Source organism: Amphiprion ocellaris, chromosome 6 (assembly GCF_022539595.1).
Source record: "Amphiprion ocellaris isolate individual 3 ecotype Okinawa chromosome 6, ASM2253959v1, whole genome shotgun sequence".
In the NCBI taxonomy this organism is placed as follows: Eukaryota; Metazoa; Chordata; class Actinopteri; family Pomacentridae; genus Amphiprion; species Amphiprion ocellaris.
The window spans coordinates 33,390,367-33,408,866 of record NC_072771.1 but is presented as its reverse complement, the minus strand read 5'-3'; the positions used below and the strand labels follow the sequence as shown (position 1 = coordinate 33,408,866).

General features: G+C 39.6%; 1 protein-coding gene across 5 annotated transcripts in view; it reads right to left on the bottom strand.

Moving 5' to 3' along the window:
• The window catches only part of LOC111580763 (transducin-like enhancer protein 4), a 49,345-nt gene that overhangs the window by 5,295 nt on the left and 25,550 nt on the right, over positions 1 to 18,500 (bottom strand). For 4 of the 5 annotated variants that reach the window (XM_023288647.3, XM_035956506.2, XM_055011390.1 and 1 more), the window contains 13 exons: positions 16,806 to 16,880; positions 15,328 to 15,529; positions 12,687 to 12,703; positions 6,416 to 6,538; positions 5,712 to 5,765; positions 5,460 to 5,612; positions 4,970 to 5,102; positions 3,996 to 4,183; positions 3,125 to 3,201; positions 2,764 to 3,013; positions 2,397 to 2,644; positions 1,776 to 1,923; positions 681 to 831 (listed from right to left, as the gene is read on the bottom strand). In XM_023288647.3, the coding sequence (XP_023144415.1) occupies positions 681 to 831; positions 1,776 to 1,923; positions 2,397 to 2,644; positions 2,764 to 3,013; positions 3,125 to 3,201; positions 3,996 to 4,183; positions 4,970 to 5,102; positions 5,460 to 5,612; positions 5,712 to 5,765; positions 6,416 to 6,538; positions 12,687 to 12,703; positions 15,328 to 15,529; positions 16,806 to 16,880 (1,819 nt within the window). The remainder of the gene's footprint in view (positions 1 to 680; positions 832 to 1,775; positions 1,924 to 2,396; positions 2,645 to 2,763; positions 3,014 to 3,124; positions 3,202 to 3,995; positions 4,184 to 4,969; positions 5,103 to 5,459; positions 5,613 to 5,711; positions 5,766 to 6,415; positions 6,539 to 12,686; positions 12,704 to 15,327; positions 15,530 to 16,805; positions 16,881 to 18,500) is intronic. The other variant, XM_023288648.3, reaches the window with a different exon arrangement.

Sequence of the window (18,500 nt, the reverse complement as noted above, 5' to 3'; positions counted from 1 at the left end):
CATTGTGAAATGTATTAATGTGCTAAGACACATATCGCACAGGCGGTATGAGCAGTATGAACAGTGCATGTAAATATGCAAGATGTATAAATAACCAACACCTTCAGGTAATGTATACAGTATGTAGAGTATGGATATACAGTGTCTATAAAAAGTGTTCACCCCCTTGAAAATTTTCCCCTTTTGTTGCTTTTCAACAAAGAAACACAGTCAGTGCAATCTGACTTTTTTGATGTGTACAAAAAAGATGAAATGAAAACAGACTTCTACAAAGTAATTAATTAAAAATATAAATCACAAAATACATCCCCTTCAAGTCAGCATTTGGTAGTTGGACCTTTGGCTGCAATTACAGCATTGAGGATGAATGAATAAGTCTCTGTCAGTCTTGCACATCTGGATGCTGCAATTTTACCCCATTCTTCTTCAACTGCTTACGTTGTGTAAGGTTGCACATGGATCATGAGTGAACAGCCCTTTTCAAATCCAGCCAGATCTGTGCTCTGACTTCACCTCAATGTCTTCAAACCACTTCTGTACAAGTTTGGCTTTATGCTACGTAAATACTTTTTACAGGCACTCTATTCATTCACTGACTTTGTTTTCTTTTCTGCTTTTTAAAATTCTGTAAGAAACATATCGGAAAACTGTGTCATCTCAAGACATTTGTTTGTTCTTACCACAGTGAGCAAATCTGAGCGACAGCACGCAGCTTTCGTGCAGGTGGAGCTGGTACTTGTCAGGTTTGGTGACATGCAGAACCTCCACATTACTGTTCTCCATCCCTACTGCGAGCCACTCGCCTGTTGGACAGTATCCCAATGAGAAGATCTGCAACCAAACCCAACAGTTTCATGTTTATGGCTGTTACATCTCCCATATGAAAAGTGCACATGATCACGTTTAATATTGGAGTATAGAATTTTTGACAGTATGAAGACAGTTTGTTTGTGGACTCGCTCTAATCTTAACATCTGTATGAAAGCTCTTCTGGACCATAAACACTTCAGTCACTGACATTTTTCTTTGTCTAAAAAGATGTTTCAGTTTCTAAAAGGAGTATTTACAGTATTTTCTTTGTCAAGTGACTTGCGTTAATTTTGCTGAACTTGTCGAGGAGCGTAGGCAGAAGGTGGGAGAGACCAGTTATTCCTGGAAAGCAAAAGAATGCCATTTCCCTTCCCGTCTGGCCTGCCCTCTCTGAGCTCCCTTTAATGCACACTCGCCTCCTTGTGTGCACGCTGAGGTTGTGAAATGGGTGTATTCAGGAAAATTGCAGTAATGGACTATTATTGCTGCCTTTCTCCTCACCTGAAAAAAACTCAATTCTAACTGCAAGTATTATTAGTGTTAAAAGTACATGAAGACTGGCCAAAAAAAGAGAGCTCAGTCTGGCCTTTAGTGTGGGTTAAATGTTCTGAACTGAGCTTGTAAATTACTGCAATCAATCAAATCCTGAGACAGTAATCACACAAACTGCAAATGGCACTGACTTGTCCCGTGATGCACAATTTTCATCAATCTGTGACATTTCACTCCAGCTTACCCACTAAATAATAACAATAGACATTTGTGCAAAACCCAGCTTTTTGATCACATTATTTGTAAGACTGCAAATTCCCAGAGGACTGAACAAATTCCACAGCGCTGCACAAACTGTGATCCATGCAGACGTTTAGCATCCACATGGTTACAACAGCAGGTCAAACAAAAGCTATTTTAAGTTGTAGAGATACGTTCTAAGTATCGTGTGTTTCTGTGATTTTCTGGTGTACCTGGGAGGTGAAGTCGTGCTGTTGGAGTTGTCGTCCCTCCCTCAAGTCCCAGGACCGGACGGTGTTATCTAGACCTCCAGTCCACAGCTTGGTCCCATCATTAGAGATGTCGATACAGCTGGCTCCATCAGTGTGGCCCTGGAACTGCCTGCAGAAAAACACAAATAGACAAATAACAATGACTCAATAACAATGTTTACAAAATTCAAAGAACACACATGAATATTTGTATCGTGTCTTGGGGGTTATAGACACTTTCAAGATGGCAAAAGTAAAAAAAAGCATCTTTAAATTTTCAGTATGTAGGTCTCGAGTTGCAAGATTTGTTGTTGAAGTTGGACTAAATCAGCAGTGGCAGAAACTAATCCCAGCTACATGTAATGATGATTAAGTAATTAACACAATCTACTGCCTGCATAGAGAGATTGCATAATACAGTAAATAAAAACAACATTGTGCTTTTCAGATTTTTGAAAAAAACATGAGCCAATCCAGGAGAACATACTACAGAACCTGTTTAAGCTCGTGGTTGGATGGCTATGGTTGCTGTAGCCAGTTTTAGCTTAACCCTTTAAGGATGATAAATATGATTTATTGTCCTGCACAAACTGAGCTCCGTACCTGACCAGAGTCTGGTTGTGAAGATCCCACACAGCTATGTTTCCGTCGGAGCAGCAGGAGAAGCAGACTTTGGAATCGGGGCTGATGGCCAGAGCGTAACAAGCAGGCGCTGATGAAGTTAGTTCGGCTTTGATCCGAGGAGTCGGTGTCGCCAAATCCCAGATGGACAAAGTACTCGCCTCGCCTCCGACAATGAGAGTCCGTCCATCCGGAAGTAGCCGACAGGAACGGATGTAGTTATCTCTGTTCTGATGTGACAGACACAGCAAAGTTATTAAAAAGCGTCCATGCAGAAAGCAGTGGCCGTAAGCAGCAATCATGTCCGCGTGCAGCATTATAACAATAAGGACCAATGTGTTGCACTCACAAGGCAGTCCAGTTGGGAAACAGGGGTCTTGTTGCCCGGGTGACTGATGTCCCACACCTTGACACAGCCCTTGCCGCCGGTGTAGACATGACGCGTCGGGTTACTGATGGTAACAGCGCACACCACCTCCCCATGGCTCAGAGTATTGATTTGCCGAGCGTGGCGCGGGATGCCGGGGCCAATCAGCGCATCCGGAGGAAAAGGCACGGGCTGCATCTGTCCGTCGGCGCTCACATGAAAGGAGTAGGCTCTGGAGGAAAGGAAAAGGGGTCATGTGGAGAGGGAGGATAAAGAACAGGGAGAACAGAGAGGACGAGGTGCAGGGGAAAGTGCTATTTGTGAGCGAGGAGGGGAAACATACGGTTTTCCACCAGGAATGCCCGACAGGTTGGGAGGGAGGCCAGGGACACGTATGTGGTGGTGAGGATCAAATCCCACCTACAGGACACAAGAGGGTGACACGGTTTGACAGCAATTTAGTGCAAACACGCAACTGCTCAAACAACTAGAGCTGAAATATCTCAGTAGAAGTCAGAAGAGGAAAGACAGGTGGTGCTGGTGGGGCAGGAAAACAAGAACTAACAGGGATGGAAGACGTTTATAGACATATAGGTACTAAAGTACAAAGCCAGCAGTCTGCAAGCATTGATTTGACAATAAAAGACATCCAAGTTAAAGCCCAAGCTCTTATGCATTTAAATTACATACAGTATATCAAACTGCAGCATCAACAGCATTTAAATTCATATTTTTCAGTGTAAAACATATTTCAGCAATTGTTAATTGGAAAGAGGTGATAAAGTGGTGTAATTATGGAATAGATGCCTAAAAAAAATGCTTCTTTGTCGTCAAATTTAGCTTGGTTTTTAGCTTTTTCTGGATGTTTTGATGTGAAAATCATCATCTAGCCATCTACCTGATGAAGTAATACCATCATTTAAGACACATTTTTTCATTTGTATGACTGTTTGACAATTTTACACTTCTTATGATCACACAAGTACCTTCAAATGCTAAAAAAATATATATGCTAAAAATTACATTTACTTTTCCAATTAGAATAACTTGCAGCAAGTGTCAAACGATTACAGTCACTTCACAAGATGTGTCGCTGTGACTGACAGATACATTTATATACCAGTCCTTGAAGGTAATTTGGGGAATACTAACATAATATGCAGGTATTAGTTATTACATATAGAGTATTTCTGTGTCTGCGAGTGTTCGGTTACCACTTGTGTGCGTCCGTAAGCCGCCACAGCAGCAGCAGCGACTGCGCTCATCTGTGGGGAGATGTTATGGAGGCCGCTGTAGGCTGCTCCGGCTCCACCGAGCTCCCCGTTTATACCCGGGTGAGGAACCATCCCGAATGGACCCGGGTACGAGCAGGGCACTGCCAGCGGTGTGCGAAGACCAGGAGCTACGAGACAAGACAGGCACAAGTTGTGCCATTTGCAATAAAGGGTTACAGTGCTGCCTTCTCCTGTGTGGGAATGTTTTTGAGTTTTTACAGTCCAATCAGTGATTACATTTAAAATATTCTAATGTTCTGTCTCAAATCAGCACGGGCTTAAACAATACTTTTCTGCATGTTAATGAAAACAAGAAGTCATAGGTCTAATTCTGCCTACGCTAGAATATGGTGCTTATCTTGTATGTACATAAATTGCAAAGGCACCTAGATATTGTGCTGTGTTGGAAATAATGGATGTACGAAGGTCTTGAGATCTGTTTCCACTTGTGTGGCAGGAAAAACATTATCTATAAAAACACAGATCATTTACAGGTCCAGTTCAACACTTCATTAATCAAACATTAAAGAAAAGTTTAAATCAATCAACATCATTAATGATAAGTGTAAATTATTTTTAATAATTCCTCTGTAAGCTTTCATTTTTTTCAGTTGTCAAAATGGCTGAGAGAGGCCATACACTGAAACATACTGGGTTCAAAGCTAAAAACAGACCTTTGCCTTGTCGTGCTTCTCTCTCTTTGTGTATCTATAATCAGCTGTGTGGATTGTATGATAAAAATTGCCACTAAAATTGTGAATATTAGAGCTGGTGATATGTTTTTTTCATTTTCAAAAACATCTGCTTTAGCCAAGCTTCATACTAATTCAGATCCACAGTCTCACTGATTCATGCGGAGAAGTTTTATATTCTGTTTGCATTTCAGAAGTTTTACGTTCAGTTTTGTTGCTCACCCAGCGTCTCCACTCCTGCCGGTTTACTGGGTGCAGACCTCAGGCTCGGGGTGGTGGTGCTGCTGGGTGTCGGGGCTTCAGAGCGAGACGTCGGGGTGCTGGACTTGGACACTGGAGTTGTGGACTTTTCATTCTACAACACAATATAGCAAAGTAATCTTTACAGATATCTAAATACGCACAGAAGGATTTTAGGGCTATTTTCAAATTTAAAAGCAGAGCAAAATCATTTAAATAATATAGAAACGTGTTTCGAATGAGTTTCTGACTCATGAAATTGATATTATATAAGTTTTCACTCTGATTTTGTCCTTATTTACATCTTGCTCATAGTCTCATTTTATTACACTCAACCATTATTCTTTTTTATACCACACTCCCAATGATTTCTTATCGTTCTCACATTTTACAAGAGGTCTAAAAATAGAAAACCACCCTGAGAAATAATGAAAAAGAAGATCAGAAGGCTATAATTACCCAAATGACTCACCAAATTAATCTCTTTGGACTTGGATGAAGGTGTGCTGCTGGAGGAGGCGATGGAGGAAGGACTCAGGGGCGCATCTTTCTTCAGCAGGCGACTCTTGTCCAATCCGTTCTCCCGAGGCGAGTGGGCGGGACTTCCTCGAGGAGACGCTGGATCCTGCAGTGAGAAGGAACAAGTGAAGATGAGGAAGAAAAATGGATTTATTTTTCTAACAAGGTAACACAGACGACGCCACACTAGCAAACCGTTTCGTACCTCATTGGAGACATCAACAACCAGGTTATCATCACTCTTCTCTCCATCACTTTCCTACAATGGAAAAAAAGAAAGAACATATTTGATTTTTTACATCATGATACAGTCAATAAAAAAATGTGAATCATTTATTTGTTAGGTAGATAATTTGTCTCTAGTGTGCACAGAAACTACAAAGACAGCTAGATATTGTGTTGCGCTGGAAATAATAGCTGCATTAAGATCTTGAAAACTTCTACTTCCACTTGTGTAGCAGAAGTCACCTACAAAAACACAAATCAGTTCCAGATCCAGTTCAACACCTCATTAAACTAATATTAAATAAATGTAATCAAGGATTTAATTACCACCACAGAAGACAACCACAAACAACTTCTAAAGATTCCTCGGAAACTTTTCATTTTCTTCAGTTGTCAAAAAGCCTGACACAAGCCATAAACTGCAACACACTGGGTTCAAAGCTGAACACAGACCTTTGCCATGTCATGTTTCTGTGTTTCTATCGCCAGCTTTGTGGATCGTATAATAAAAATCAGCGCTAAAATCACAAATATTAAAGTTCAGACTCAAAAGAGACAAAAGGTGCGGTTATGGCAACACAGAGGCCATGTGATTACCTGAGATCTAAATAAATGAATTCTTCCTTTCCCTTATCTTCCCTTCAAAAATATTAAGTTTCACAAAGGTTCAGCATTTTCACTCACATAGCGTGTGGAGGTCAACTCCTTATCATCGGTCTTCTGTTTCTTGCTGTCGGAGGAGTAATCGCTCGAACTCCGGTGCTTCTCTCCAGTTCGGAAACTGGCCGATGGAGACACAGATGAGCTCTGGAAGAAGCAACAGACACATATTTAACAGAAGAAAACAGGTTTCTCTGTACTGAAATATATTAGGTACAAACTGGCAAAAAAGTATCAGATGATAGAAGGACAAACAAATACAGACCGGCAAGAAACCTCTCGAATACATATTCTTTTAGCCACTTTCTATCAAAATAAAAATAGACTCAATATCAGTTCACAGCAGTGTTTACAAAGCTTTTCAGTTAATGTCTCATTAATTTTTTAGGTGTCATTTTTTTTTTTTTAAATTTAGATGTAGCCTAAATGCAAACTTCAGTTCTTTTCCATTGTTTTGTGTCAAAAGCAGACATCTCAGAGACAAATCCATTAAAAAACTGAGCAAAAAAACTCAACTGTCTGCCATAAGTAAAGATTTGTCTGATATATACACCATACATACATTTTATTGCCATTTGGCTGAAGCAGCCCTTTAATGAGCAGTAGTATAAAGGGTCCACTAATAGCTTCCCAACCTAATTAGATCCCCAAAGTGCCTTTAACTGTAGATGGACACATTATAAAAGCACAAAGATGCTGGAAGCTGCACCGAGGGAGAGGCAAAACTAGCTGCTAAAGAAAATGACAGACCGGGATGAATTTCTTATATTTTTCTGAAAAGGGTGAAAAGCAAAATGTAAGCTATAATTTTGTGATATTTTTCTTTTATTTGTATTTTTTTTTTGAATATGTCAAGACTTCTGCTTTGAGCTAAATTGGGAGAAATCTGGCACTAAGTGTGCAGCCAGACATCAGTGCAAACAAAAAGGCAAAGACCCACTCCACTGCTAGATTTCCATTAAAAAAACCTCCTCTGCTTGTCAAAACCATTTTATTTTTACTGTATCGCACAATAACAAAGCAGTGCTGCATCCTTGACAGCTTGACTACATCGTCAGGGCATCAGGGGGAGTAGCTCCGCTGATGTCTCTCTTTCTTAATCAAATATGGCATCCTTTTAAATACCGTTACCGAAGGATTAATCTTCTTTGAGAAGCAAAAGATCAAAATAAGGTCAACTAAACATTTCCCCTCTTGCTCCGCCTGTCTCTGCTGATCTCGCTCTCATTGGGAGGCGCTCCTCAGCCGGCAGACGATGGACAGAGGGAAGAAAAAATAAAGCAGGACCTTTAGCTCGACCTTTCCACTAACTCACGCTTGTAACCTTTCCGCTGCCCTTTGCCGTGCTGCAAGTGTTGATGACAAAGATTCTGTGGGGGAGGAGTGATGTTCAGTGTGTGTGTGTGTGTGTGTGTGTGTGTGTGTGTGTGTGTGTGTGTGTGTGGTTTGGCAGCACTTGTACCTGTTTACATTTTAGTACTGCGTATGTGCAAATAATGTCAGTGTGTGTGTGTGTACAGGTGTGTGTCTCTTCTTGAGTGAGACGCAGCGAGCTGAGCCTCTCACTCTTTCTTTTCTCGCCCTCTTTGCAGACTGATTAGATTAATTAGCCTGCAAATTAGCTCTTTCACAAACATCAAAGCAAATTAATTTTGCTGCAGAGACAAATGAAGGCGCCGGCGGCAGTACAAGCACCGTGAATGTGAAGAACTCTGCGGTGTGTGTGTGTGTGATGGGTGAGGGTTTTCATTCGCATCATAATTATATTTGCCTCTCATTTCAAATTGATTCTGCAAGTCCTGATAATGATATCTGTATCCTCCAGTGTTTTGTTTTTTCTTTTCAATTTTACAAACAGCCTGTGTCTCTCTAGTGATCAGAGGGACGGAGTTCTAGGTTGACCAAGATTCTGCTGCTAGTAATTATACTGTTGGGCACCCAAAGTCAAGGCTTGCATGGGTGCAGCACAGGATTTTAAAAAATATCAATTCAGCAGCTGCTTCTTTGTATCCTGCAGCCATTACGGGTGTTTTCAACATTACACGCCATCATTATTATGTGCTTTTACTGTGTAGTTTTACTCTGTATCTTTTAAAGCTTTATTTATGCAAAAAAACACTCTTTTTCTTAGGATTTCCCTGATCACACAGCTACTGGACACACACCTGGAAGCTGCTCAGTTCAATCACTATCTGACCTGTTGGCCACTGAGCCGCCCCCAAGCAGTCGGAGGGTTTGCATTCAAGGTCACCTGCTGGGTGATAATGAGGGAGTTTCAGCTGCTGCTCAAAAATCTTAACTTTGCCTGTCTTCCTTCTTCTTGTCTTCTCTCAAAGGGTCCAATATTCATGCCACCATACTATACTGTAGTTTATTCTACATGAGTCATTTAAAAAATTTGCCAGAAACAAACCATTTATTTTAACCAGATTCTGTAAAAAAACTAAAAATTCTGCACTTCTCACCGTAACCAACAAGCTATTAGTAACTCAGGTGCAATACACAGTCACATGACAAAAATTCTGGCACTTTTTGGTTGAACTAGGCTGAACTGCAGGCCGTGGTTGCACAGAGCAGATAGGAAACAAGCACGCAAACAGATTAAAAATGTACATACATGCTAACAATTTCTTCCATGATTTGTAGCACCTGTGAGTATTTGGAAAAATGTTGTACATGTTGCTCCTTTTTTGTAAAATAAATCAATTGCAATTTGTTAAATGAATTAATGAAAATAATATATTTTATTTTATATTTATGATTTATGGCATTCTAACTGTGTTACATTGCACAGAGGACATTTTTGAGTTCTCTCTACTAACAGTCAGGTTTGTGCCATTTCCATAGAGGTGCAGGACTTTATATTGAAGTGAAAAATGTTCTCGCAGTGAGTAAAATATGTGTTCAGAAGGTTACCAGGTATTTACTTGAATGAAAATTCATAAATTGCCTCACTAAACAAGACACAATTTGTCTTTTGTCTGGTTTAAAACACACACAGTAAATCGTGCAATCAGATTTACCTCCAAACTTTATCAGAAAAAAGAAAGAAAAAAGCAAGAACAAGAGATGCGTCTGCTGTTTTGAAATTCTGTTTTATTCCCTTTGTTTCTCAGCTTTGTTCCATTGCCAACACACACAAACGGTTTCTACACAAAAACCCGAAATCTGGTTTGAAGTCATTTGGTGTCATCCATCGCTCACCCTGTTCAACTCAATTTGTCTCTTATTGTGCAGCCGACACAGCATGGAAGGCCTGACTGTACGCTGTATTCTGAGCTTTTAAAAGAGCATCCCAGCAGTAACAAAGGGAGACTGACTGCAGCTGTAAAGCTTGTTTACCACTGACAAAAACCAGGACAAAAAGTACAAAAAGAGAGAAGCCTGAGCGCCTTCGCAGCAGTGATCACACAAACAACAAGCTGCAGTGCACTTTCTACTTCAACAGGTGATTAATTGTAAAGGTCAGTTGAAAACTCAACCTTGTTAGGAATTCATCCCTCGGTTTTTTCCAATCAAAATTTAATAACACGATTGAACTGATTCCACTTAAGGCCATTTAAAAAGAAAACAAATATTTGTGAGAACTTTAAATACACCTTTCCTCGCATGATGGACTGAAAGCAAACATCACAAATACACAAAAACCTCAGAAGCAAAAATAAAAAATAATTGATGGCACTGATAACTGAACCAACACTTGACTCCATCTGATCAGCGTATTCAGTCCCATCACCTCTAACAAAAGGTGCAGTCCTTGAACACACCACGACTACATAATTGACTGCCTGTACTGGCAACAATAGCGTGCAGACACACAAGAGTGTGCCGTTTACACCCACATGCCTTTATCAGTGCGCGAGGTGCCAACGCCAAGGACATTAAGGCACAGATGTTCATGCAATTCACACACACTGTACTCTGTGGACTGTTGCCAAGGCAACTGTAGACCACTGACAAGGGGCTTATTGGTTTCATGAAGTGACTGTTGGCCGCCATGTCAAAGAGCAGCACTGTGTGTCTGCGTGTGTGTGTGTGTGTGTTCTCGCCGGGCGCTAATGAAAGGCATTCATCATTGTGGCCTCTATCTTTATCACTGATTTCTGACGACCTCACACACACACACAGATACACACAGATATACACACATACTGCTAATCGCTCCCATCATGGTGCCTACACTTTGTGTGTGTGTGTGTGGAGAAGGATATACTACACGGGGGGCAGAAGATAACATATTAAAACATTCCTCCTGTTTCCACCTCCTCCAAAAACACCAGCAAACACACACACACACACAAACACACACATATAAACACACATACACACAGCCCGCTAAACTCACACGTGTGTCTGTAAGCTCAGCCTTCTGGTATAAAGACATGCTAATCTGCTCATTGAGTATTCAACAAACCAAATGTTTGCCTTGGGAAAAAAACCTCCGCTTAAGGGACTAATTACTACAAGCTCTGGATGTAACCATGATCTGTTGCGTTCCCTCTTTCTGCTCCCTCCTTCCTTCTCTAAGCAGACTGTGCTTTTTTTTTTCCCCTTTTGCTCATTTTGGGGTTTCTCAAACACCCAGTCATGTCGTTTCTTCACTGTGCTCACATATTAGATGTTTAAAATGCTAGGGTTTTTTTTTTTGGCACAAGTGTAAAATCCAAAAATGGCTAAAGGATCAGAAAGTACTAATGCTCAGATTTATAGGTTATAGATATTAGTGTGATCAGCTACAGTCAAGACTTTAAAAGACACATTAACACTGTAGAATTCATAATTTGTGAAAACATATGAAGAATCATTTTGTTACCTCAGTTATTAAATTTTGCATATTGACAAAACAAGGGACTATCCATATGATACCTTTGCCTAATTGTGTCTTTTACATGAACAGACTTAAATACAGACTTTGCTCGTAACAAGACCAAGACATGTCATGACATATATGCATAGATTTTGCAGCCAGCAACAAAACATTCCACCTATGACAAATGTATCAAACAGGAAATGATAACACCATATTGTCATAACATGCTTTCATAGTATAATACATGTCAATCTTAGTATAGTCTCGCTTTGCCAGTCTATTCGATAGAACACAATAGTGTCACTGCACTATTCAATCATTCTGCTCTGGTTTGTTTGTGTTTCTTTAAGCCAATCACAGTCGTCGTGGGCAGAGCTAAGCGTAGGATCCATCTTCGTTGTTGGGGAAACATTTGCATGTAAAGAGACGAGCACTGTAATTAAACTGCATAACGCGCCGCAAAAAAACCCTTGCAGGGCTGCCTGAGTGCATCATCCAAATTCTCAGCAAAACACGAACATGTCAGTGTGGTAGGTTGCTAATCTTAAGGTAGCTGTTGTTGTTTCCTGTAGCGAATAGTGGACGGGAAGGACAAAGTTGCCTGAAATGAGCAGCTAATGGCAGGGTTTATACCTGCTTCCTGCGTCCAGTGAGTCAGACTAACTTTAGTCTGACTAGTCTGAGTCTGGCTCATGAAAATTAAGATGGGCTTCTCCCTAACAACAGCTGACCTCATCAACAATGCAAGAGACCTCCGGTGATGCTCCCCTCTCCCCACATCCTCCACCAAAAACACTGATTCTACATGTATATTAATGCACAGCTGTAAACCATGCAACCTTGTACATTCTCATGGAAATAACTTGCACATTCTTGCACAATGTAAATATTTCTGTTACTTTTTATTACTTTTACAGTTTCTTGAATTTTCAACACTTGCTGTTGGTTTGACTTTTCACACTTGCTCATTATTTGTGTTGTGTAACATTTACTGTCAACAGACTTGCCGCATTTGCTTCGTTATTATTTCTATCCTACTTTTTTTTTTTTAAATGTACACATTAGTGTTACGGTTATGTACCAAAACACCACATCAAATATGTGAAAACCTACTTGGCAATAACATAGATTCTGATTCTGGTTTGATTTCTGAGTTGATTTATGAGTAGGAAGGAAGACATTCACTTTATTTACTTCATACTCGTTGCCTAAAGAAAAAAAAAAACATTCAATCCATACAGATGTTACATTCCAGCCATTAGCGGGTGTCTTAAGAATAAAGATCAATAAGGACAGAAGAAGAAGAGAAGCCAGTGCTGCACAATGTTGACAAAATTGATTAATCAATTTACTTTTTCTCTCCTTTTATACGTACTGCAGATATGTCTCACACAAAAAAAAAAAATCTGAAGTTGAATGAGAATAAATCAAGTTTTAGCCCAGACACGTCTTTTTGCAAATGAAAGAAAGGAAGGAAGGTCTTACCTTGACTGAGTCTCTGTCTGAGGAGGCGAAGAGCAAGAGACAGAAAAGATTTGCAGGTTAAAGCCTTTAATGTCTGAAGAACAAAACACACACACATACATAAACACTTATAATTCCTGGGACTGTCATAGATTTTACATCTCCACTTCTGTTTACAGGTTTTGAGGAAGGACTAGTGCAGTAAAAATGATAAATTGTCTGCATTTAAATAGTGTTCTTTTGCCTTAACAGATAAAGCTTTGCGTCACATTCACCCATTTAGACACACTCTCTATGTCACTTCACTTGGGGATCAACTACAATTGTGAAAATGGCAAAATTGGGGAATCCGGAGTTAGTAGGAAGTCAGCTAACGAGATGTTTGTGGCCTGTTCCTCTTTGGTAGGGAGTAGCAGCATGAGGCTTCATCAGTAACTACTAGCACTGTAGTCTCCAACCAAACTGTCGGTGGTTTGGTTGCATCATGTAAACTTTGTAGGCTTGAGGTTTACAAAAGAAAATAGTATGTGTAGCATAAAGAAAGACCTTAGTGTGTTGCTGCCACATATGTTCAGATTTTTCGTTGTTGCTATCCACAGTGAGTTCGACAATGTTACAGACACCTTTTGGTGTCAGCTAAGACAAAAGGTTAATTTAGTATATTCCTGTGCTTTTCAGTTAGGGGTAATGAGCATTTTCCAACTAGCCTGCTGCATATGAACCCTCTGAACCCCAATGGTGGTGTGAAAAGCTTACTGTACTTGTGAAAAATCTGCAAAATTACATTATTTATCAGAGCCAGGAAATGTTAAAACAGAAAGAATCATCTTATTTTCAACTCACAGGCTGTGCTTAAACTATTCATCTGTGACTCGCTATTTCATTTAGAAAATTAACCAAAAGCATATTTATTCTAGATACTTTTATTTTACATTTCATTTAAAAACAAGAATACACTGTTTAATCTAACCAGATTTTATTAAAAAGCTCATTCAACAACATTCCGTGTTCCTTTTTGCAGCTGAGAAGCCAAGGATTTTCAGCTGCACTGCAGGCAGTGTTTACACAAAGCAGATAGGTGACAAGTATCGAAACAAATTCAAAATGCAAGTAAAAGTAATTTTCTTTTTTAGTGATTTATTACATTATATCTGTCATATTGCACAGAAGACTTTTTGAGTTCTCTCTACTTCTAGTCATGGTTGTGATGTTTGGGGAAATATTTTGGCTACAGTAACTCATCAGTATAGTTACACATAATATGAACGTCATTTTAGCACAATAAAAGTCACTTGAAGGACTGCAGCAGCTACTAGAAGTCATGTTTTAGAAAAATGCGTTCAAAATAATTTAGAGAAAAGCAGCTGAAAACCTTCCAGACGTCAGAAAATTACTCTTCTTTGCAACCCAACAGTTACACAAATTAAACCCAGAGTTAAATAAACAATTAAAAGCAATGTAAGTGCAATGAATGTTAGTAGTCCGGATGTACATGATATGTACACAATATATGATAAGCTGTCTGTCAGTCTGGCAACACATCAACACCAACCACATGAAAACTGCCCAAAAAAGTTGCAGTAGTAAATGATGGAGCCACAGGGGTTGAAAATGACACTAAACTTGGCAAATAAATTAGCAAATTTGCAATTGTATAAATTAAAGTAGAAACATGCCAGAAAAAAGTTTTTTAAAAAAAACAAGCAAACAAATAAATCTTCCCTACATGCATGCACTCCTACTCAAGAACTCAGCAGGAGAGACGGGATCGCATTGACATCGATCGAGCTCCTAATGTGGGTGAGTATTACCTGAGTTAGCAGCTGTTTGCTTTACTGCAGCTACAGGGCAAGGTTAACTGCTCTGCTGCACTGCAAAAACCCTCACAGCCATGCTGCAACAGTCATTAAGCGCTGGCACACACACTTTCTAACACGCACGCTCGCATTCTCTACCAACAGTAATTAAATGCTCGAGCTCAAAGTCAGCTCAGAGAAGAATTACAGGCGTTCTGTGTTTACAAGAAAAAAGAGGCATCGTGGTGGTTGTGTATTGCTCCCTGTTAGGCCAATTAAAATGGCATAATGACAAATCAGTTTTTAATTGTTTTAACTGCTGTTTGTTCAGAGCACTAACAATTAAGCATCAGCCAGTCTAAGCGGTGATATAATTCATGATGCTGACGGAATATTCTAGACGTGTAAAATCGGTTTGGGATCATTAACTTAACAAAAGATTTGATCTTCCACTTTTATATAGATTTAACATACTTAGCATCTGGTAATGAGTGAAATAAAACAGCACAAGTCACTGCAATGTGTATTACACGGGGGCATGTAAACAAAACGATACTGCAGCTCTGCAAATGTAAAAATTTGCTGCAATGTTAAAAAGCTCCTATTTTATGTTGCAAAAATGCCAATTTCATGAGATGAAATGAGTTGTGGTGCATGTTCGTGAGAATTAACTATTTGTTTTCATTATTTATAGATGTCTAGTAATAAAAATAATATCCATAGTAACAAAAGTGACACAGTTAAACACATACACAGCCACTGATGCATGGTAAGACATGGAGAAGCCGACACTTGCACAGCCACAGACGTGTCCAAACCAAAATCAACCCCTGCAGCACAACACACACATCCAGAGCAGACCTCACCTCTCGCGTGTTCACTGTTGTTGTCGTGGTGTTTCCTGTCGTCTTTGAGCGGCAGCTGGTGACTCAGGGCAGAGGACAGAGCCAGCAGGCTGGCAGTGCTGGCCCCGGGGGGCAGAGGGGGCTGGAGGCCGGCTGGATGAGGGGTGAGCGGGACGGGGATGGCGTGGCCGTGGGAGAGGTGCTGAGCTTGGAGCTGCTGCTGCTGAAGCACACACAGAAGCACGGATTAAGATTTCAAGGACTCCAAGCGACAAAAGACAGACAAGTAGGCGGGATGGCGGAGTGCAACAAAGGATGTTTTGTGATTCTTCAATCTTAAGTTCATCCTCAGTCTCGCATTGTAAATGGTGACGTTGTATCGCAGCAGTGCTTGAGCTACAATGCATTTTAGAAGTGAAAAAAGAAAATCTGGGCACCCCAGTAGCTCAACAGGTTGAGTATGCAATCCATAAACAGGCCATGGGTTCAACTCCAGCCTATGGCAGGTCCTTCCCCTATCTTCCTCTCATTATTGGCCTGTCAATAAATACTAAGACTAAAAATGACAAAAAATAACTTCAAATAAATAAATGAAAAGCTGAAAATAGCTGAAAAAAAGTAAAGCAGTTCATGACACATATATCAGACTCATGAACCCTATAAAACCAAAACCTGTCAGCAGGTTTGAAAGGCACGTCTTCCTTTCCTGTCCTTCAAAAAGAAAAATCACCAAAACGCATCAGATTAGTCAAAGCGAGAAACTGTAAAAACAGAAGTGAGTTGGTGAGAAAACTAATATTAGGAAAACATTTAGACTACAAAAATGGCAAGTTGTGCACAAAAGAGGCTATTACAAGTCTATTTTTTCAATTACCACAAACACGCAGCATCTTTGAAATGTCTGCTATCACTGGCCAACATGTATGCTTCTATTTACAGACAAATCTGTGCAATGTAGATCAAACCTGTGCAATATTGATGCTTCTCTACCAGTATTTATACCCATGAAAGAATCTGTGCAATATCACTAAATCCATCTACACCTCTAAATAAGTGGGGCTTTTTTTTTAATACTGATGTGGTCATTATACAAGATTTTCAGTTTTTCAGTGGTTAAAGGCCATTTTCTTCCAGACATTTAAATCTGTACAAATAAGCTTGACCCATGTATCCAACCAAGCCTCAGTGAAGTTGAAATTGTAGGCCAGTTCATTGAACTTTGGTGAATGCCGAAGGAAGGAATGGGTCAAAAACTGTACTAATCTTTCTTGTTGTAAATACATTTGATTCATTCATTTATTTGGCATGTCCTTCAGCATTCAACATTTTCAACATTTATGTCCGCTAGAAGAAAACAGCCTCTGCACCTTCAATTTCAGTGTGTGTGTGTGTGTGTGTGTGTGTGTGTGTGTGTGTGTGTGTGTGTGTGTGTGTGTGTGTGTGTGTGTGTGTGTGTGTGTGTGTGTGTGTGTGTGTGTGTGTGCATGTATTACACCCACTCCTATGATGGCGTTGAGTTCAGCCATGGTGACCTGCTTGGCCCTCTCCACTGCCTGCACCACCTGCTGCTGATGCTGAGAGACAGAAATAATCAGCGACACTGAGTTACTGAAACAGCAGCTGAACAAGAAAAAAGAGCAATTTGTTGAATTCAGACATCTGGATTTTAAAGACTGATTATGAAAACTGTGAAATCTACGGAGAAACATAAGGAACCACAACATAATAATAAGGAACTACAGCACAGTAAATTAATTCCTCCAACATAAATATCTGGAATAACTAAAGCTGATAATACAACTTATCAAAAAGTCACTGCACACACTTGAATAAGCTCTAGCAACACTTTTCAAGGTAAAAAATGTACTTTATTGTGTGACGATGTGCTTTCATCATTGTTATCAAGAAGCAAATTACAAAAGGCATTTAACTCTCAGAACTCCACAATAATGTTGCTGTTTTTGAAAAACATATTAGCCTTGTTAAAAAAAAAATAATATCACAGAAACTGAAAGAATGGTCAGATTTTCAATTTCCCGATGGTACTTGAACTATTGAACGGTGATTTGCCATTGCTTCAGGAAAATGATGCAAATCTCAGTTGAAAATTGTGACATTTCATCTAAATGACTTAATTTTACGTTTCATTTGAAAAAACAATAATTGCCAGAAATACAACATTTGATGTAACAAGATTCTGTAAAAAATAAAATAAAAAAATTCTGCGCTCCCTTCTGAGAACCTAGAAATAATTGGCTACCCAGCTGCAATGAAGAATTATGTGACAAAAATTCAGGGACTCTTTGGCTGAACTGTGCTGAATAGCAGACAAGTATGGACCCAAATTAAACATATAAGTAGTAAAAGTTCTACAGTATGTAGACATTTTTTCAGTACTGGAAACACATGTAGGCATTTGGAAAATTGCACGCAATGATCCTATTTTTTTCTTTTTTTGTAAAATAAATTATCAAAAAAGTTCAACTTATTAATTTTTTTCACAACTTATGGCATAAAAACTGTGTTACACTGCAAAAAAAACATTTCTGAGCTCTCTCTACTTGTAGATACAGTTGTTCTGTTTCCATAGAGGTGCAGGACTTTATGTAGCAGTGAAAAATGAGCCCACGGAGAGTGAAAATGTGGGTGGAGCAAAACATCATACATTTAAATAAGATGCATATGGGTACATTCATCTATTGAATGCCTGTTTTGTGTATCAAACCTGAGTCACAACAGCAGCTGTCAATTAGTCACACACTCTAACTTTACACAGACATTCACTAATCAATTTTCACTGATGATAAAACCTGACAAACAGTTTTTCATGTCCTCAAACCAGCAATAAATGTAAAGTACCTGAGGGAGATATAGAATTTTACTTTGCCTTGAATTCAATATTTTTCTTCCAATTCAGTTTCTGGACAAAAGCATCCAACACGGTATTAAAAATCCAAGGTTCTGACCAGATCCAGTTTAAATGCCATCAGAGGAAAAAGCCCTCTGACGGCTCTGAGTCATCACTGCTGTTGTCGGGACTTTATGTGGAGAATTTGATGTTCATCGGTGCATCCATTAAACCTCAGCGAGCAGGAAAAAAAGCAGCTAATTAGTGTGCGCTACTTGGTCAAGTATAACTCACACAGGTCGGTTAATTTCCTTCTGTGTGGAGCAGAATTTGAAACACATCCAGG